The sequence below is a fragment of the Eumetopias jubatus genome, unplaced genomic scaffold, assembly GCF_037043125.1.
Source record: "Eumetopias jubatus isolate StellerSeaLion01/CBP00866 unplaced genomic scaffold, mEumJub1_p1.0 scaffold_1, whole genome shotgun sequence".
Taxonomy (NCBI): Eukaryota; Metazoa; Chordata; class Mammalia; order Carnivora; family Otariidae; genus Eumetopias; species Eumetopias jubatus.
Window position 1 is genome coordinate 181,908,079 of NW_028274807.1, and position 22,334 is coordinate 181,930,412.

A 22,334-nucleotide genomic window follows, 5' to 3' on the forward strand; every position below is an offset into this window, starting at 1 on the left:
ATTAACAACAAAAACTAATAATAAACTAGAACAATAATAATAATAATATGCTGCAATAAAAGTTATGTGAATGCAGTCTCTCAAAATTATCTTACTGAACGTACTCACCCTTCTTCTGTGATGATTTGAGATGAGAAAATGTCTCCTGTGGAGATGAAGTGAGAGGAATGGAGTAGGCATTGTGACGTAGTATTTATCTACCGTTGATCTCCTGAGGATGTGTCAGAAGGACAATCATCTGCTTCTGGACAGAGGCTGACTGCTGGTCACTGAAACCATGGAAAGCAAAAGCACGGATGGGGGGCTGGGGGGCGGGGAGAGACTACTGATCTGAGACACGATCTGAGTGGTTTTTGCCGTACAGCACGTCCTCATCGTTTAGAGGGCTGGCACCAAGTATCCCAGATATTTCACAACAGGTGTGCATTAAACAAAGTCTCACCAATAAAAATCTTTGATAAATTTTATTCTCCATATTTGGGTAACGGTACAAACTCTACACCATGTCTATGAAGTCACAGTGCTGTTGCTGTACTAGAAAGGAAGGCTGCAGGTTGGCTGAGAAATTAAAATGCAAGACAAAGCAGGAGGAACATATGCTGTTGCTTCTTATTTTAGGACGTAGAGTCTCTTCAGGAAGTACTGCTCCAGTTGTCTTCATAATTCAGTGTTAGGGAAACCCAAACGTTTTCTCTTCATCTATGAAATCACTCAATCGGCAAGCAAAACATTTTGTATCATCTATTTCTAAATACGGGAGAAATAAAAGGAAGAAAGTAACAGGATATACACACTCATGCTATCTTGATTCTAATGCCTTATCTGTAAAAACATACGGTTGTAACCATTGCTATCTAAAATTTTTATGAAGTGCAGAAGCCACTGATGACTCCCATTTTCATAAGTCTTTTTGCTTGGTCATCTACAGATGCCTTTCAGATTTCAAAAGACCAACCATTATTGTTCTCTTTGTGCCCCTAAGAAATCAAAACAATGTACATTGATTTCCTTCTTTCCAAACGTTCCAGTTAAAAACTAGACAGTGAAAAAAATGTAGGAAACATTATCTTGGACACCTTTTTGTCAAAACAACAAATTGTTGCTTTTTTTGACAAGACTATCAAGAATAATATAGGTTATGTAGCTATAACCTTAAAGAAGGTGACATTTAGGTTGCAACAAAATACCTGCTAGTGAAAAGGCATTACTAGCATTTCAAAAATTTAGAAAAATTTGACAAAATATTCTCCTAAACAGCTCTCTTTATATGTGTAAACAAAATAAAAACAACTGGTTTATCCAGTTTCCACTGCATGTCAAACAGGCGACAAAGTGATACAGATCATCTTTGATTTTAAAAGAAAAGTAATTAAAAGCTAAACTAGTTTAGACTCACATATTATAGTCCCAGGGAATATTTTTGGAGGAGGACGCTGGGGCGGGGGGGTGGGAACAGGATCAAAACAGGCTAACGTGTGACATCTACTTTAACAGTTGGGTTTTTTTTTTTTTCCATTTACTTATATTGCCTTGATACTTTACAATTCGTTTTTTCCCCACAAGCTAACAGTACTGTTGCTGTACAATGCAAAATTCTTTTTCTTTTATTTCTCTACAGAAATAAGTGTGATCCATTTCCTATCAGTTTGCATAAACACACTGGAAACTTCAGGCATAATAGGAGGGCAATTTTCTTGCAGGTTCTGAGGGCTTCTCTCTGGAACATCGGAGATGTTAACAGTTGGGCCTATACATGCATGCTGCCCCAGATAGGTGGATGGTACAGCGCCTCCTAGTTCGAGAACACAAACGGGAAGTAGGTCTGGATAAGGGCAAACTGCAACTTCATGTCCGCCACAGCCCTATCAGCAGGTCAGCTGTATTTACTCCTTCACTTTGCTGATATAGTCGGCGATTTTGGAGACGTTTTCTTCCTGCTGTTCTAGGGCATCTAGGACAATGCCCATCGGTGTCCTCTTCAAGCCTATTCCCTCCATTTTATTCTCCAGTTTGTTCTTGAGGTTCCGGAGTCTCAATGACGCGTGGATGAACATCACTGTGGGGAAGTGAAACCTGGTTAGCACGGAAGCAACTGTCCTTTGTCTGCCTCAACCTTAAGCTCCCTGTCTTCACACTTTGGGGAAACCGCCTCAGTCAACTGAAGACAAGTCCGGTTCTCTAACTGATCCAAGTCCTCAAAGGGATCCTTGGACTTGGTCTAAAGCTCTTCTTCCTAAAGTCACATATTAAGTTTTCTTTGTGTGTGAAGGAAAACGTATTCAGCAGGAAGGACCCTAATCTGGCAACCACACTCCCTCCCGTTGATTTGTTAACTTTCTGCTGCTACTTAAATGCCTTGAACTTTAGTGAACCAACAGGATTCCAATTTACATAAAAACTGACTTACACAAAGTTTTCCAGAAAGGAACTCATGCTCAGTTCACAGATTATCTTCCTGCAGGAAGCATGCAAATGAAGTCCACCTAGGATGTACCTCCCGAGGGGCAGTTTTCCAAAGTGCTGGATATAGATGTACAGATAAGAACTAACGGTTTTATAGATCTCAGGTACCTCAAGGTTCCCCAAATTTGCTTCATCACTTATAATTAGTCATGTCTGTTTACTAAGAAACATTCCCTGGCCCCTCTCCTGGACCTCCTGAACCAGAACCATAAAGGGATGGGCCTGAGAATCTGTATTTTAAACAGGCACAGCACTGATTTTCAAACTCCTGTGCACATATAAATCACCTAGAGAGCCTGTTAAAAAGAGGCAAATTCCAGGTCTCCACCACCCAAAATTCAGACCAGTAAGACTGAGGTAAAGCCCCACAATGTAAAAAGCCAATATTCACTCTGGATGATTCTCATATATGTGATCTTGGACCCTCATTTTGAGAAACACTGATGTGCATTATATCTGGAGACTCCCAATCTAGACTGGCCTTTGGAAACACTTGAGGAGCTTTCTAAAAACACAGATTTTGGGAGGACCACTCTCAACTCACAGAATCAAGATCTCTAAGGGATCTGGCTGGGCAATCCATATTTTTTAAAAGTGTCCTGCATGATTTTGACAATCATCAAGGTCTAGGAGTCACGAATCCTGTCTAATTTCCTTATTTTATAGATGAGCGAACTGCAATCCATATAGGATACCTGGTCCAGATCACATGGCTGGTTTTCAGCAGGTCTAGGAATAGAAATCTGGACCCTTGACTTTCTACCTATGATCTATGTCATTACACCGGTCTGTCTCAGGCTCTGATGTGGAAAGGTACTGAAGTTAACAAGCTGTGTGTCAAAGCAGACTCTTTGAAATACTAAGCCTCTAGCACATAAGGAAAACTTCAGGAATATTTCAAAAAGTCTGAATTTGCTGATTCAAATATTTTGTCCAATAAGGGGCGCCTGGCTGGCTCAGTTGGAAGAGCATGCGACTCTTGATCTCGGGGTCAGGAGTTTGAGCCCCACATTGGGTATAGAGTTTACTTAAATATTTAAAAACAAAAACACATATTTTGTCCAATAAGGTGTGGGATTCATCCATAAATATTCTGGGCTTAATCTAATATAACCCCAAACAAGCAACTGATTTTATTTAATGAAATAAATGCACATGTGAAATGCTACTGAAAGTTAAAGGGATCTTCCTGTCACTTAATATAATATAATTTTAATTAGATTTCTGCTGATGAGACTGAAATTATATCTGTTCTCTATTTCAGGTTTCAAGTGTTTGGGATCTCAGTAAACAATGCATGTAAAATTTAGAAAATAACTAGTTCTCTCCACCAAAATCGGAATACTTGGTAACTGTATTCTGGGCCAATTATTCTTCTTTTTTTTTTTTAAGATTTTATTTATTTATTTGAGAGAGAGAGAGAGAGAAACAGCATGAGGGGGGAGAAGGTCAGAGGGAGAAGCAGGCTCCCAGCTGAGCCGGGAGCCTGATGTGGGACTCAATCCCAGGACTCCGCGATCATGACCTGAGCCAAAGGCAGTCGCTTAACCAACTGAGCCACCCAGGCACCCTGGGCCAATTATTCTTATACACTTAGGGCACTTTGATACTAAACGTGATCTACTGAGTAAGCAGAGAGTAAACAGTTTACTTTCAAATGAAATACATTTATTCTGTGTCATGACAGTATGAATGGCACTTAAAGATTGAGAACAGATTCGAATATTCAACAAATCTGGAGGCCATTGTAGGCTGTGCAAATTTCTTGCCATGGGACTTGGGATTTGTATTTCTTTTGTGCATTGTTGTATCCCCAGAAGAGTGTCTGGTACAGAACAGACACTCTTCTATATAATATATATATTCCACTCAATATATATCTGTGGAATTAGGAAACCATCAGGCCTTGATCTGCTGTGGTAGAAAATTCTTTTGATTTTGCAGACATGTTGACACACATAAAGAACAGGTTAGGAAATTTCCAATGAACAATCGCTCCTACGTAGATTTTTTTTTTTTTTATGGCATAAGAAAAGAAGACTGAGGTTCACTTACGCAACAAAGGAAAAGTGATGCCAAACACAAAGACCATGACTCCCCCGAACATGGATATGAGGAAGTAGCTAGCCAACATGACCACCATAACAAATGTCGTGGGATACTGCTTCTTCATCCGGCGGAGGATGTCTTTGTTGTGGGCTGCCCACACGAACCCTGTGAACACAAGCACCACTACAATGCCTCCAAGGATCATGTTGAAGGGGCTCAGGAACCTGGAATATGAAGAAGAGAGGGAGGCTAGGTCAACACTGGTAGCAGCCGAGTGTGAAGATGAGGAAGGTGAGGAGGAGTCGGTCAAGTCACACGTTGAGTACTTAGCATTTTATCGAAATTGTCTCATTTAATCCTCATAATGCAATGAGGTAGATACTAATTATTCATTTCTCAAATGAAGAAACTGAGGCATGGAGGTGAGAAAATGGTGGGGCCAAGATTGACACTGGCCAGCAAACTGGTCAGTCCATCTTAGTGGAGGCCCACGGTTTTCAAAGACATTTTCCCCCCAAAGTCCATACATATGTTTATATTACAAATATGTCTGAAGAATCATCTGGCATCTTGCTGTTTCTATAGCTGGACAATTTCGATCTTATTCATCACCTTGCCAAACGGTTCCTTTTTCAGAAACACGGGTACCATCCAAACTTTTTTTTGATGTCTTTGTTTTCAACTGTTGTGGTTTGCTGAACCAGAGCAGCTGAATTTGATACATGTTCAATGTCGTTCCCTTCAAGAACTAACTCATTCTCCTGGGCTTGAGATAACTGAACAAGCAAAGCCTCATCCGAACCCTGCGGATGTATTTTTCACCCAAGAAATTTTGGATTTCAACAAGAGAACCATTCTTCCGGATAACGACATGGCTGGGGAAGTGAGCATAGGCAGACCTCCGTCTGTAATGGAAGCCCAGTGTAATGCCCTTGATCATGTTCTGTATGTGACCATAGGTAGTGCGAACAGGAGCCTGTCCCTTTCTCTTCCCCCACGTTTGTCAACCCTGAGCCTCTTCTTTCTCCTTCCGAGAAGACTGTCTACACTGATGAGACTGATGTCCTTTCACGATCACTGTGTGTCCCTGCAGAGTGATGTTGACATTTGCTGGAACATCAACAGTCCGATTGCTGAGAACAGTCTTCATTCTCACAGCAAATGCAGCAAAGAGCTAAGAGACTTTTAAAGTTTAAAAGAAACTGCCTCTTTCGGAGGGGCTGTTTTGCTTTCATTAAATCCTGGGCTCTAGTGCACACCTGAGACAGCGCTCACATATTTTCTGAGCTCTTCAGGTTTATCTAAATCCTCATAGAAGCTGCTATAACAGATATATGGAGGCCAAACCCAGTCTATCGTCACATTTGTGCTTGGATGGTAAAATGTTTAAAAAAACATTTATTTGAATACCAATGTGTTGAAAAAATCCATACAACTTGGGATTTCTAGCGTCTCCTGTAAACAAGAAACTCTAACAACAGTAGGCCCACTTTTCCACATGTCAACGACTGGCTGGAGCATCTTCTCTTTCAGATAGAATAAATGCTCTCCAGTTAGCCCCCCGTCCCCACCACCATCTACTGCATGGCCCTCACTGAGCCGCCATTCATCACTGCTTGTCTAACAGCTGCCCTGCACTGTTCTCTTACATAACCTGCCTGGCCCATGGAGGCATCGGAGTCTATGACTCCTGGCACAGAGAGTCCACTGTAATTCTTTAAAAGGGCCGAGAGTGTCATTAGATGAGCTATCAACTGAGATTTCCAAGCACAGAGTCTCCGGCTTCATTGTTACATGACCCAAAGGTTACACTACTGTTGATAAGAAAGAGGAAAACTAGACCCAGTATTTCATAAGTAAGAAGGATTGGGTGTTGTGGCCCCAATCCACCCCAACCCACTGTGTCTACAGAGCCCTTAATATGACATTTGTGGTCAGCTAGTACAATTGAATTACTAACTTTTTACCCTCCCAACAGGCTTAAAGAGCATTTTACTTGGGAAAGACAATGAGGGTCAGGGTGTTTTCATCACACTCTGAATATCAACGTGACTGATCTGGAAATGAGGGACGGGGGGAAATGGGAATGGGAGGTGATGCCAAGAGCTCACTTTCTCTGAAATAGAACAGATGAAGGATTCACCCTTATAGTAGGGTTCCTATTCAGGATAACTAAGATTTTTTTTTTTTTTTTAAAAGCCCTTTACATTTTAGCTCTGATTCTGCCTTCTGAAACACAAAAGCTAACTGAAATAGTTTCAAATAAGAGTAGAAGTATCGCATACCTTAATGGGCGAAATCAGGGATATAATCAATGTGAAACTGCTTTGGAAAAGTTAAAAATTTCTACTAAGATGCATGGAATTAAACAGTGGTAACAGTAGTGTAGTAGGACATAATTTAGAACTAAACCCTATAGTAGTAAGTTGCTTATTTCACTCAAAACTCTTGCAAATATTCATCCCCTTCCAGGCAATAAATGTCCCCCTCAGAATAGAGTCGAAGGAAACAAATAAAAATGCAAAGACTGAGTTGTAACAATCGTCACATGAGTGGTATTTATGATGAAAAACTTTTAGAGGTAACGTACATGGCCACCAATTTAATAGAGGTGGTATATGCAGCTATTTTTAAATACTCAATAATATGGAAAGATATTAATAATGTATCGAGTGGGTAAAAGTAATCATAATACATTCTGTTTGGTGGATTTATATAATTTTTATAATTAGTACATTATTTTGTAATCAGAAATAAAATGAACATATAAGAAAGGCAAATATAAAAATATAAAAGCAACTGCTCCCTAGCCTAAGACCCAGGCTTGGTACAGGCCGGCTACAACCGCCCATCTTTACTTCCATTGTCTCTCCAACAACATTAATGCAATTGCAATTCAGATGCCACAGCGAAGCTGCTCCTTCTCCCACCCAAACTCTGGTTCCCTGCTGATTCTCCAGATCCTCTTATGGCAGATGCACCACCCTACTCCCCCACACTTTCCCAGCATCCAGCAACTGAACTGTTGTGTCTGTACTTCACCAGTTCTTTATCATCTGGATCCACAGAGTTACTCTGTACTTTTTCTGTTTTAAAATTTTATCTGGGTTATGCTGTACCTTCTGCCCAGATCTGGGAAAGACAATTATAGGCTTGGGGAAGGAAAGAACTGGACAGGGCAAAAACAAAATCTTTTTTAGCAGGTGGTAAGGAAACTGAGTGGAGGGGCCCAGAAATTGTCACCGATTAATAAATCTCATTCCTAGCACTCAAAAGATTCTGAAAGAAGTTATACTGAAAGACTGGAGCAATTATACTGAGTAGTAGCATTGTGGGTAGTTTATTCCCATTTGTTTATTAGTTTCACCCAAATATTTTTGAGCTGTAAAGAAAAGCAAAGATCAGCATTAACGCAAAAAACTAGAGTGGAGAGTTCAAGTTTAAGAAAACTGCTTTGCATAAACTGCAAATAAAAGATGGTTGGTTAGCAGCAAACTAGCAAAGTATCCTACTCAGTTCTTTCTAGAATGCCTATTAAAATAATTCGTGAGGTGAAACATATAACAGAAGTATGGCAAGCTTTGTCTATTTTCCTCTGGACAAGCAAAGTACTTGGTGGCCATGAACGTTACTTCTAAAAGTTTTTCCTCTGGACATTCATCTATGTTGAATGTCTAAATAAAGCCCAGGACAAAGAACAACAAAAAATCCAGGCCTGACTTAAGCAATTCCAAATTTGCTTTTCACCTGTTCCTGTTGCTCATGTTCAAGGGAAAAGAACGGAGCACAGAGCCCTATAGAACTGGTTTTAGCTTACAACATGCCCAGCCACAATCTATAATTAGAAAGTAACCAAGTTTCCAAGCTGGAAAAAATGAACAAAGTTACTCGGAGCAGAAATGGTTTTCTTCCTTATTCTTAAGTGCCATTCCATTCTAACAAAGAGTAAAATTTGTACCACTCCAATGCCTTGGCACCTACTTGCACTTGGAGGAAAATAAAACACATACACCACCCTCTAGAGTTTAATTTCATTTTCCAGTGAGTGCAGGAACTTGTGAGCCAGTTCTCATCTGCGATGAGTGAACAGCTGGGCTCTTAGTCATGCCAGTCACAATAAAGCCCAGGAACCTTTAGGCAAAAACTCCCATAAATATGCTACCCCAGCTTTCACGGGGACAGTTGCCACTGGGCTCGGATGGGTGGAGTTTCATTTACTGGTAGTCCCCAAATGAGAAAGGGTGGGAGGAAGGGAGGCAGGAAGATAGAGGGAAGGGGGAAGGACAGAGAGGGGAGAGGGAACTGAGGGAGAGAGAGAATATAATTTTCTGATAGGACCTAGTTCAACAAGTCAAAAGCATTCAATGTTTTTCTAATGTGAGATAAAAACATATACCTACATACATATGCATCCTATTCCATAAGTAACTGAGTAAATAAATAAATAAATGTAATGTTTAAAAATTCTACTGGAAATATTGACGGTTGTGAAAAGATTTACAACCCTATCACAGAATCCTGTAGCAGAGTGTTCAAAGATAAATAGCTTCAGTCCCATTGCACAGATGAATAAACTGAGGCCCGGAGAAGTGAAGAAACACATTCGAAGGGGTCTAGGGGAGAGGAAAGGGTGCCAGCTGATGTAACCGTGACAGCAATTCATAATATAGCCCTTTGTGTATTGTTAAGCAGCTTCAGGACTCCAGTTCCCCTTCCTCCGCACCCACCCATTCTCGGTATTCTTCCAATTGGGGTCAGCAACAAAGAATCATTCTGGGAAATCCCTTGGCATTCTGGTTTCTCTCTGAAGCAAGGTGGCTACCAGCAGGTGTGGACACGGGGTCCTGAATGTGCCAACATGATTCAGCTAGCTAGACCTATAGTTTCAGCACAAGTTCCTCAAGTGGGGTGGCGGGGGAGGGGACCAAAAAACTTGGCTGATCACAGAATTTTAGAGCTAGGACAGATCTTGAAAAAATACATCTCATTCTACACATAAGCAAGCTAGGGAACAGACAGGTTAGTAAATATGTTCCAAACCCTTCAACTGTAGAGTTGGCGATAAAAGTTTACCAAAACAGAGATCCTCAGATCAAGTTCAGTGCACCGTTGGTAACTCCGGGCAACTGCAAGGCCCACAAGAGCCAAAAAGGCAGTGAAATACTTCCAGAGCAGTAGAAGCCGCTTTGCCCCAAGTTCCAGTTTTCTAATTCAAAAAAGATATTTTTGTAGTTGGGTTCCTGAGGAAGCCTGACTCACCAAGAAAGGAGGGAAACAATTTACTCACAGTGGATTTCTCTAAATTGGTGATGTTTTTCTGTGGTCCTTGAACAGCCAGAGAGGTCATTGCAAATATGAATCCACCCATCCATTTCCTTGCTTCTCCTTGCTCTTAGAATAAAAACACAGTTCGTTACACAGGCTCCAAGGCCCCACAGGGTCTGGCCCCTACCTATGTGTGCCGCCAGGCCACCACATACCATTGTGTAATTTGTACCTGGCACAAGGAGGCCTGGCTGGGGTGGTAAGTGGGGGGCTACAATCCAGGCCAGATTTGACTCACTAACCAATTTGGCTTAGGCTGCATCTGCTAGGAGTAAGGAGTGCTTTCAATAATCAGTCTGAGGGAGCCTGAGGGCTAGCAGCAGCCCTGCCTGTGGTCTTTTCCCACGCCATCTCCTGATTCTACACCCCGTCCTCTGGGGCTTCAATCTCCCTCTAGAAATTGCCAGTTCTCTGGCCCCCACAGACCTGCGCACAAGCCATTCTCTGTCTGATTCACTCCTACTTCCTTCAAAACCCAGCCTAATCAGTCCTTCTCCTGTACCATATGGCCTTCCTTCCTGGCTTCATCACAGTGGTGGTGTTACATTTACTTGAATGAGGATTGGATGCATGTTTGTCTCCCATTGGATTAAGCTCTATGAGGGCAGGGACTGTAACATTTTCTCCCCGGCACCTAGCACAAGGCCTGCCTGGCACACAGTAGGTATTCAATATATGTGTGTTGAAAGAAAGAAAAGGGCTCCCTGCTCAGCAGGGAGTCTGCTTCTCCCTCTGACCATCTTCCCTCTCGTGCTCTCTCTCATTCTCTCTCTCTCAAATAAATAAATAAAATCTTTAAAAAAAAAATTTTAAAAAAAGGCGCCTGGGTGGCTCAGTTGGTTAAGCAACTGCCTTTGGCTCAGGTCATGATCCTGGAGTCCTGGGATCGAGTCCCGCATTGGGCTCCCTGCTCAGCAGGGAGTCTGCTTCTCCCTCTGACCCTCCCCCCTCTCATGTGCTCTCTCTCTCTCTCTCTCATTCTCTCTCTTTCAAATAAATAAATAAATAAATCTTAAAATAAAGAAAGAAAGAAAAAAGTAGGTAAGGATCTTGCATATTTTCATGTTATTTAAAGGAAGCTCAGCAACTTTCCATGGGTATGAATGAAGCGACAGGAGGTTTCTCCTGGACAAATCACTATTATTCTCACTGCACACTAGACATTACTGGAGAAATAGTCCCTGTCTTTGTACCTTCATAGAGTTGTGATGAAAGGAACAGAGGAAAAAGAAAAGTAGGAAATATCATGCGTACGCCTGTGCAGATGTGAGGTGGAATGATTGTGATGTGGTCAGAAGGGCCCTTTGGCTTGCTGGCAGGAGGAACTTTGTAAGTCTTGCCGCTAGTATGTGCTGGGGGTCAGGAGAGAGAGTGGGGAGCGTAGGAGACTCATACTCCTGCAGACATGTCTATATAGGCCCCTCTTGCTCTTTGGTTCCTCGGATAACCCCAATGGCCTTCTGTGGTTATTTTGGTTTCCTAGCATGGCTTCTGTCCTGGCAAGTACTATTTCTGACTATAAAGTATAGATGTCAATGTATAAATCAGCTTTGAGTCAATATGATCAGGGTCACCTTGGTCTAATAATCACCAGGTAAAGGAGACTTTGGAGCAGTTAAGGTGGGATGGGAGCCTGCCTCTTTTGTCACAGAAAGGGCGTAGTAACCAACATTGAGATTTTTCTTAACCAATTGAATTAGGAAGACCCACAGTATTTATTGTATCCTTGTTGACACTATTTGTTGCATCTTGTGCACTTGGCACCATGAAACTAAACACTCAAATGATCTACTGTCTTGGCAGCAGTAGGCATGTTTAAAGTATTCACAGTAAGACATACCTTATGAACTTCCATGTTTTCTTTTGTGTTTATTAAGCTAATTGCTTATTTTATTCTTAATAAACAGTGAGTTGGGCCTGGTTTAGAAGCCATATATCTCAGACTTCCCACAGTGATGGAGCTTCAAATAACGGTGTTATCTGAAGGATCAGATTAGCTTGCAACTGTTCCTTTTTAAACTTTATATTAGGGCAAATTTCTACCATATACGATGTTAGAGAGAATGGTATAATGGACCCTCAAGTATACTCATCATTGCTTTCAACAATTAGGAACCTATGGTCACTCTCACAACAGATAGTCTTTTGGAACTGAGGTGGAAAGATCTTTTGTTTACAAACTGTTCCTTCTGAATTCTTTTGGTAGAGTAAATTCAATTGTTTTCCCATGGCAGATTCTTACAGCGCTGAGAAGGCTGGGGATGGGCAAATGAGCCTGGTGACACATAATCTTCCTTCTTACAAGGAGGCTCCTGTCTGTTTACCTCCCACCAACACCCAATTTCTGCATTCCCTTCTGTTTCTCTGAGACAGGGAAAAACCACACTGATGGTGTATGGAAGCAGATTATAGAAGCAGGAACCAAAGCCTTGGTTTTCCACTTCAGATGGACTTTCTGCCTTCTGCGTGGTGTCTCCATTAGTGATTGCTCCATGGAAGGGCAGGCTGGGAATTCCTGTTTATGGTAAATCCTTGCAGAAGGGAGAGGCAGCCTGCAGCTTTTGTCTGAGATCACAGGCATGAAAGTGTTCTCTGAAACAAGGAGCAAGCCCATTGCAACAAGACAGAGGAGGATGTTATGGGTATGTATTCTGAAGCTGAGTGATAAGGGATAGAATTCATCTGTCCAAAGGAAAAGAATAAGAAATTTCCAACAGTGCTGCACAATTTGGTATTAAGGTCAAGTTCATCTTTTAGAATTGGATTTCTTATGCAGAGCTCTCGGCCCCTACTAAGTAGATTGAGAGCTTTTGCCTTCTAAGAAAGGGGCCAGGAATCCAAAATATGCTCATTTGTACACATATCCAGAATCATTATAAATCCTAATGGGAAAAGGAGAAAGAAACTACCATCCCAGGCTGATGGTGGCAGGGAATATTTTTTTTTTTTAAAGTGTCTGGGGAAAAGTCAAGAACAAGGTTGCATAAGTGGTGTCCAAGGATTTAAAAAAAGGCAATCCTTATTAGATGAAGAATTTTGAGATTAAAATTTTATTGAGCACTGACAGATCTCTTAGAGTTCTGTACTCAGAAGAAGCACGTAACCCATGAAGGAAAGACATATGCCTGCATTACACGTGCCTCAAGTGCAGATAAAAAGGGATGGGAGGGCAGGAAGGGATTAATTCTGGGAGGACTGGGAAGGCAGGGTCCTGCTTGTATCCTCGGTGCCTACACAGTATCTGACACACAGCAGGTGCTCAGTAAATACTTATTCAACTGAGTAAAAGACATCTGAGCTGCAGGGGAGGATGGGAAGGAAACGTGTAATTATGCTTTCCCCCGTCCACATACTCAATGCCTGCCCCATTTTCAACACCTGAGTTTTGAAATTTGGGATAATAATGCACAAGGGAAAGAAGGTAAGTTGAAATTTCATTCAATAAGTGCATATTTCTGTACACTTACTATCCTTGTATAAAAATTAATTATGTCTGTAGTTTCATCTTGCTGCCCCTCTAGACTCTAAACATGATGCAAGTCGGAATCACAGTGTCTTACTCTCCACTGTATCTCCTAGCACGGTGCCTGAGAAGTTGGCAAATGCTTCACAGTTTTTGTATAGCGAAAGAAGCAAAAAAGAGGAGAGTAATATTGTAGCATTGGTGTGGAAGCTGACTAATCTCAAAAACTTTTCTGCTAGGTTTTGGCATAAAAGAACTGCAATTAATTCCATCTGCAAATGTTTTCATACATTCCGATCCAGAGCGTCCCAGGGTTCTCTTACCCTTTTCTTCCTTTACCAACTAGAAACTTGGGTTCTTCATCCTTGCAGCATTAAAAGGTACAAACCATTTGGCTATTTTTCAATACCAGACACTGGCAGCCATAGGCCTCAAACATATTATGGGACCACACTCATTTTAAAAAGATTAAAGTAACGCTCTTTTCAAACAGAAGTACCAGCCTTCCAGAAACGCATTGCCATTTCAAGCAACTAGAAGCATAAAGTGGCACCTGGAATTTCCACCCTCTGGAAACACCCCCACAGGCCACATGGTGAAGAAGTACTTTAAGAATATATGGGCTCATTCAGCAGCTACACTGTGCTGTCTTAAAGGGGAGGCCTGAACATACACATCTGAAAATAAATGAGCCTTTTAGCTGGAGATGTCCTGGAGGCATTTATATGTTTGGAAATTTTGTGTGTGGTTGGTGCTTTCTGATGCCATGGCAGGAAATAAGACTCCTGATGGCAGGGAGGAATTTGTAAGAATAAGAAAAGCAAATAATACAAATGTGTGAGAGTTGGCGATGGATCTGAATTTGATTAATTAGGAGCTTCAGAATACTGCAATATGACTTAACAGAAAAAGTATTTTACTTCATAACAATAAAAGAGGCTACTAATGATTAGCAGTTTTTGGTCCTATTTAGCCACACGAACTCCAGCCCTCACCTTTGTGAAACTGGGAGTTTGATGGGATCAGTACTTCTCAACTTCAACCTGGGGGTGTATATCAGAATCACCTGGGGAGTTAAGATCCTGGACCCACCCAAGAAGTATATATTTAGTATTTCTGAAGTTAACACCTGGGCATATGGGTACATTTATTTAAATTTTCTCAGTGGTTCTTCTGAACCAGACCAGACCAGTGTTTCTTAAATTTTAATGTGTCTATGAATCATCTGACAGTCTTGTCAGAAAGCTGACTGATTCAGCAGGTCTGGGAGGGTGCCTGAAATTCTGCATTTCCAACAAGCTCCCAGGGTGAAAGATGCTGCTGTTCCACGGCCCGTACTTTAGATTCCTCCAGCTCAAATCTTTTGGCATTCTGTTAAGCACAGAAATTCCTGTCCACAACCAGAATGTATCACATACTGAGCACTTAAACTGCAAGGGCAATTAGGTGTTGCCTTTGCTTTCACTTTGAAAATAGAGGCAGAGACTTCTATTGCTGTTTATGATATAAAAAGAACATCGAGGGGCGCCTGGCTGGCTCAGTCAGTGGAGCATGTGACTCTTTATCTCGGGGTTGTGAGTCTAAGCCCCACGCTGGGAATAGAGATTACTAAAAAAAAAAAAAAAAAAAAAAAGACTATCTAGTGCCAAGATGTATTGTGTGAAGGATGGAAGTCATATCTTCTTCAATCTTAGGCATTTTCCTTTCTTGAATTAAAAAATGCAAAGCCACTTTCAGCAAAACACACACTTCCCAGCTTTTTGTTCATGCTATTCCTTTTAAGTCACCCAATCTCTTCTGAAGTGAAACTTAAATCTCAAAAAGAAACTGAAGTCTTCAAGGGGAGCAACACAAGTGTTTATAAGAAACACAAGTTACAATTATGATAAAACCACGAAAGTATATCCATCATCTAATACTTCTAAGAGAAGTCACAAGCTGTGAGAATTCCAAATATACCTGGAACCTAGGATTTAATATAATAACAGCAGCTACTGTTTAAATATTATCACTTGCTGGGCCTTAATGCACTTTATATTAATTAAGTCATGTAATTCTAATTTTATGGTAGTGGAACTCCAGAGCACATGAACTTTCAAGCAAAAACGAAGAAAAAGCAACAGCCAGAATGCTGTCAAAAAATAGAAAGTGAGTTTGTGGAATCAGTAGAGTCTTCCAGGCAGATTAATAAAAGAATGATAGCATAACAAATTTAATAAATCAAGGATAATGATCAAAGCCATGTAAGCTTCAAATCTGCTCCATTCTTAATGTTTGAAAAGTCAGAAGCCAGGAGCTAAAATCAAATTGTTTTGCTAAGTAACTGCCAAGAACTGTTTTTCTAACTTGTTATAAACTAACTTGCATTTAGTGAAAGTGATCACCAAATTATCATGATTTTCTTAGCAACAGAGCTGTGGTTCTCAACCAGGGGTGATTTTGACCCCCAGGGGACATTTAGCAATGTCTGAAGGCAGTTTTTTTGAGGGCCTGGGTGCTACTGGCATTCAGAGGGTAGAGAGCAGGGATGTTGCTAAATATCCTACAATACACAGGACAGCCCTCTACAACAAAGAATTATATGATCCCAATGGTCCATAGTACTGATGTTGAGAAAGCTGGCAGGAAGAGTATTTCACCAAAATTCTACAAGGGCAATAGGAATCAGTGAAGAGTTTGAATTATAACCTTTTCTAAATTGAATTTTTACGCTATAGTAATCTTAACCAATATGTAGCAACTGCGGTCAGCAATGACCCAGTTAGAATCACTTTAGGAGCACACTGTTGCTATGTACTAGTGCTGCTATGGGCTTCAAAATAATTTGTTCCATTAGGTAGGTTAAAAGTTGCCCCCGTGATTACACTGAGGCCTTCTGTTCATTTATTTACTAGGCATTCACCAACTGAGCATCTGCCAAATAGCAGGCCTCAGGGATACAGCAAATAAAAGTAATGATAACCACGACAAGAAAAAGCAAAAGCAATCACAAACAAAACCCACAGTCTCTGACCTCAAGGAATTTATAGTCCAGAGTGGAGACAGGTAAACAGACAACTTAAAAGCCTGTGAGGGGACTACCAGAAAAAACACAGGCACAGGTGTGCGGCCCAAGTAACACAAGGAAGTGAGGGACAAAGGGAAAATGTTTCCTCAAAGAGACGGTACCAAAGCTGAGTCTTGAAGGAGACGCAGGAGTAGGTAAGTTGGCAACTGGAGCTTGGGTGGATGGAGCTGTTGGGATAAAGATGCTCTCTATGTTTCTCACACCAACAATGATTAAAAAAAAAAAAAAAAACCCACAATAAGAAGTAACATTTGTGGAGCAAAAACTAAGAGCTGGACACTAGTCTAAGAACCTTGCCTGTAGTAACTCGGATAATCCTCACAGAAGCCCTAGGAGGCAGGTTCTATAATTAGTCTCATTTATAGATGAGGAGGCTGAGGCACAGGCGTGGCTGAAGTCCAAGGTTACACAGCTAACGACTGGCAGTGGGGATTTAAAATTCACTTAATGTGGCTCTGGTGCCTGAACTCTTAACCACTAATTTATACTCTTTGAAGAGCCAGAAGATATGACGACTATTTTCAACAAGGACTGTTAGCTAAGAGACTTACTCAGAATTAATCTAAGAGGCAGAGTAGACCTATTGAGTAGAAGTCACATGCCTGGTAAACCAGGCTTTTAGGATGAAGACCAAACTTCTAACCATGGATTAGAAGGCCCTGCCTGGCCAGGCACTCAGATACAGATCTACCTCTATCCTAAACCCTCTTACTCTCCATCTTGGGAAAGGCAGCCCTTTCTGTTGTTTTTGGAGCGAGATGATATCCACTTGGTCTTCCCTCTTCTTTCCTGCGAGCTGGAAGAGCAGGCTTTCTGCATCCTGACTCAGGCCAGTTTTCATCACAGGAGAATTCACAGTTGAGGCTAGAGCCCTCCAACAATGCCCTGCAGGCCCCTCCTCAATACTAGGGGACAGAACCACTGAAGAACACCCTTTGAACATGGTCCCTTCCCCAGTAAACACCCAGGCCACATTTTCACACACACTCTATCAAGATACGTAAACTATCAGATGCTGTAGAAGACAGCCTCCAACTCTGCTCTGACCCACCCATCTACTGACATCACTGAAAGGAGAGTTCTCTTTAGAATAAGAAATGTTCCAGAGTCAACTAAGCTCTCTGACCTTGAAGATATGTGGTTTCTTCCAGCTTTAAAAGACTAAACTTCATGACTCATAAGAAGATGGCACATTATGGCACGTTAGGGCACCTAGGTGGCTCGGTCGGTTAAACATCTACCTTCGGCTCCAGCTGTGATCCTGGACTCCTGGGATCGAGCCCCTCCTGGCATTAGGCTCCCTGCTCAGCCAGGAGCCTGGTTCTCCCTCTCCCTCTGCCCAGCACCCCCACCACCAGCACTGGCTCGTCCTCTCTCTTTCTCTCAAATAAATAAATAAAATCTTAAAAAAAAAAAAGATGGCACACTGTAAAAGATGGCACACTGTTTAGAGCACAAGACTGCGTCTGTGACTTTGAGCAAGTCATTTACACTCTCTGAGCCTCAGGAATAATAATAATCATAGTAATAATCATAATAATATCTCATCTCACTGGGTTGAATGAGATAATGCACGTAAATTACTTAGCAAATACTTGGCACACAGAGCACTCAATACTCAATAAATGTTTGCCTTTCTTCTTATTATTAGATTATAGAGAAAAAAAGTCATTTGTGGAAAAATCACTGACTTTGTGTTTGTGGATGCAGAGAAAACAGTTAAAGGTCATATACCAAATTTTTACTGGGGTATGAAGGAGAAGGAAATCTCATATTTTACACACATGCAATTTTCAAAATAATTTACTGCTGGCCTGTGTCTTTTGTAAATTTTTAAAAAGAAGAATAATAAAAAGTAAAGATGGCTATTTTTTACTTTTACCATCAAAAAGTTCACTGCCAACCAACATTTCTTATTTGAAAAGGAAAATGGGAAGGGCCAACACTCCAAAACTGCCTGAGTGAGTAGGCTAAGTCACCATAATGAGGGAGCTATATTTAGTCAGGGGGCTGGACCCTGACCTTCACAGTGAAAAATGGATTCCATCAAAGCAGCAAGGCTGCCCAAGCCTGTGTCTGGTCTGGGCAGTACCCCTTTTTGAAGAGCAATAGTTTTCTCTGAACATTTGACTGGTCTGTGTCAAACCTTGTCCGGTATCTAAGTTTTGAGGGTTACCACAAAAAAAAAAAAAGCCTCATATCTAGATCAACCAGATAGTACGTCTGGCTTGTTTCTTTACTAAGAGGGAGAAAAGAAAAAAAGGAAACCAACAGATGCAATCCTATATACTATTTATTACGTTTTAAAGAAATGTTTTAGTGTTCTGGGAAATGAGCCTCAAGCATAAGGTTAGGGGAAGGCTCAGGAGGCAGCTGCCCCAGGCCTTAGGCCTGTTCTACCCTAACTAATTTTAACTTGGCTGCCACTCTAATTCAGAGTCGGCTCAGAGCTTGTGCCCTCCACACACCAAGTCATTCTCAGAGTTTGTGATTCCTTAAGCAACACAGAATGAGGATCTGTGCAAGTGTCTACTGAATCCCACAAATGAGCGTTCTCTTCTGCATGGGGGCAACGACTCTGAACCACATCTGGAAATTGTGAACTCTCTCCTCTGGGCTGTGTTCCTGGGCCTATAGCTTCTCAACAATTGTCACATGCCCTTGGGCTAGAAGTCATGTCTGATTGATCTTGGTGTTGTTTTGAGCTTGGCACAGAGAAGTGACTCAATAATAAATAAGCCAAAGATCAGCAAACCACCCTAAGTAACCACCCTATTTAGCCTTTCCCACACCCTCCAAGTTTGGATTTCTCCTCTTTCTCTCAGGCCAGCTTGTACTTTCCCTCTGTAAATGGCAAGCAAGTTCCTTTATAAAATCTGAGGTTGGCTTTTTCCTTAAAGATGCATAGAATCAGCAAGATCTAGAATATCACCATCCTGCACAAGTGAGAGAAGCATCTCTTAAAGGGTAAACTACAAGAAAATGTGGTAAATCAAGTGTGTGTGTGCCGGAAGCGGGTGGAATCCTATGTAACACAGAACACTTTTTATTTTAAGATCTGTTATTGAGAAGGCCTTTAATACGATGAGACCACCGGCTAGGAAGTGAAGGAGAGAAAGTAGCCACGCCGGACGACTCCTGGATGAAAACGCAAGAGAACCTGTTTCCTAGAGTCAGGGCAGCCTTCACCCCACACCGGGAGATGACACACCAGGAAACACCCACCCTCTTGTTCCCAAACTCATCTTCCTCCTACAGTGCGGCGGGCACTAGGTGGAGAAACCGACAAAGCGCGTTGCTTCTTGGGTGCCCTTTTTATACTAAAACCCCCAGAATGCAGAGTTCGGATCCATAGCCAGTCGCCCAGGTCTCCCAGGGCGGCGCCCCTTCCCGCCAGCCCCGGGATAGGGTTACACCACTTTCCTCTTTCTTATTTTTATAAAAGACTGGGGCGCTGCAAATACCTACAACAAGAGCCTAATCAGGGCACAGAGGAAAAATAAAAGTCAGTTTTTCTTGTCCGAAGCTGGCAAAATTTCCTCACCCCTGGAAATCCCCTCACGTCTCCGCCCGAGGCACGGGAAGGAAAAGGGGACCCCAAGATTGCTGCGGCCTCGCCCTGACAAGTTTCCACCGGCTTGACCGCTTGCACTTGCCGGGGCGAAGGCTGGGCGTGGAGGGCGTTTCCATATCCCGGGATCCTGTATGTACACCCGGAGCCCCACGGTGCTGCCCTCGATCAGTGCCCCGGAGGGGGACCCCACTTACCCCACAACGGAAATCATCATGGCAGCCACCACCAGGTAGTTGGTCTGATAATAGAGCAGGTTGCTCACCACGCGGTTGTTCCATTTGGAAATGTCCCTGAAGTCCGGCCTGGCGAAGCGGTCAGAGCCAGGGAAGAAATCGTCCCAGGCGCGGAGCGGGGCGAAATTCACGTCCATGTCTAGTCTCTCAGCTTCTTTTTCTTCTCCTCTGGAATCTGGCGGCGGCGGCGGAGGCAACCGATCAGCTAAGCTGGGTTAGAGATGACAGCGGCTCAGGCTCAGCCGGCTCTGCGGTTGGTGAGCAGCGGAGCGAAGGGATTGGGAGCGGGCGGGCGTTTTTCTCTTCTTTACTTCTTGATTGGCTCTAAGAGGTTGGTTACAGAAAAAGTGGGGCCTCGCGACAGAGCAAGGGGAAGAGTGCAAAATAGAGATGAAATAGAAAGAAACGAGCGCAAATCCCCAGTGTGAAGCGAGATGGCATTGCCTTCCCTGACAGTCCGAATACACACAGCCTCCTTTAAAATACCCCCTTTTGAGTGTTCAACATAAGAATGTGTTCTGGATTTTAGGGAAATTTTTTGCAGCTGTTCAGATGCTAATCTAAGTGAAATGGAATGGAAGGCAACTATAGTGTTACTGGAAGATGAGCTGGTTTTGAAAACTGAGTAGTTACTAACCTCTGCACATCTGAATGCAATTCTCATGTTTTCTGTTTCACCATGAGTCACTATGAGTGAAATCAGGTTCGCAAAATGGGAAAGAAGGAAGTGTAGAATGGAAGGGCTGGCTTGTTATTTCACTTCTCTTTTTTTTTTTTTTTTGTTCTCCATCTCTGTCTTCTCCAGACAAAATTATTGAACTACTGTGCTATTCTGATGCAGTGGGCACTCTAGTCACATCAGCCTTGAGATGGGATGTTGTTCACCTTAGAAAGCAAACAATGGTCTGCAGTGACCAAATAGTGTAGAGTAATTGCTTAGAGTTAGATATTACTGCTATTGTTACTAATAATAGCACAGGCCACGATTCATCTGTATGGTATTAATAATAGTGCGCTAACCTGATTTGTTTTCTGTGGTTTATAATGAACATTCACTGACTTTTCTCTATCTTGTGGCAATTTTATTGTTGTGGTTGTCTCTGAGTAGGCTTGATAGGGGACAAAAAGGTAGATTTCAGTATGATGCCAACAGATATTTTGAGTCCTTTCAAGGCTCTGTGAAAGCACTCTGGGGGATTAAAAAAAAAAAAAAGGTGAGAAGAATGCAGCCCTGCCCTGCCTTCAGGGATCTTGCAATGCAGTGGAAACGCTAACTTAAATATATTACAGTAAGAGGAGTGCTAGGTAGAGATGTGCCAGACCTTAGCGCTCAGTTACAGGAAGTTAGAGGGTGTAGAAGAATTCCCTGGGGCTTAAGAATTTCAAAAAGCAGCACTGTGGGCAAGCTGAGAAAATGATCTTGGTCATGACCAGCATACCAGCACCATTAGGACCCCACACCTGTTGGAGAGATCAGTGAGCATTAGGAGCTGTGACCAAGAACCTTCCAATTGCTCAGGACTGCATGACCATAAACTGTCAGATGTCTGTTAGTAATAATATGATTCCTCATTGATCATAGGCAATTGATATCCAGTAAACATTTGTCCTGTGAATTTTTATTTATTTGTTTAGAGGCACCTGGCTGGCTCAGTTGGTAGAGCGTGACTCTTAATCTCAGGGTCTTTAGTTCCATGATGGGAATGGAGCCTACTTAAAAAAAAAAAATGAATTTATTTGTTTAAACCTCCAAAGAGGTTTAAAAATAAAGAAATGAAAAAAAGCCGGATATAACTGTATTTAGCATGATTTCCTTCTCCCTCTCTAATGAAGTATTAACCATACTTCTCTCTCTGGCTGCATATGAGAGAATTTGTTTTCCCACTACACATTTCTATCTTTGTCAAAATAATTTTAAATAAAAATGGACACATCTGGAATCCTTACTTGATTTCAGGTACTCTTCAAAACGCTATTAGTAGCAGCACTTTGTCATTATTCATTCAGGGGTTGGCCTTTCTGCAGCTCCTATATCCACACTTGTGCTTCTAGATAGACTCACTCTGAATATTTACCTGTCTGTATACAAACCATAGTGGATAGTCTAATAGTTTATGATATATTACCTTTGAAATGAAATAAATCTGTTTCATGTCTGTT

General features: G+C 41.9%; 2 protein-coding genes across 3 annotated transcripts in view; one reads left to right on the forward strand and one right to left on the reverse strand.

Annotated features, from left to right (window-relative positions):
* Positions 1-449: 449 nt before the first annotated feature.
* ARL6IP5 (ARF like GTPase 6 interacting protein 5) lies at positions 450-20,470 on the reverse strand. Its single transcript, XM_028110342.2, has 3 exons — positions 20,136-20,470; positions 4,519-4,736; positions 450-2,056 (listed from the first exon to the last, which is right to left on the reverse strand). Exons 1-3 carry the CDS (start codon positions 20,309-20,311, stop codon positions 1,884-1,886), a joined length of 567 nt encoding a protein of 188 aa, XP_027966143.1. The 5' UTR covers positions 20,312-20,470; the 3' UTR covers positions 450-1,883.
* The window catches only part of UBA3 (ubiquitin like modifier activating enzyme 3), a 29,201-nt gene continuing 26,503 nt past the window's right edge, over positions 19,637-22,334 (forward strand). For both annotated transcript variants that reach the window (XM_028110340.2, XM_028110341.2), the window contains exon 1: positions 19,637-20,431. The gene's annotated coding sequence lies outside the window, so the exon portion shown is untranslated. The remainder of the gene's footprint in view (positions 20,432-22,334) is intronic.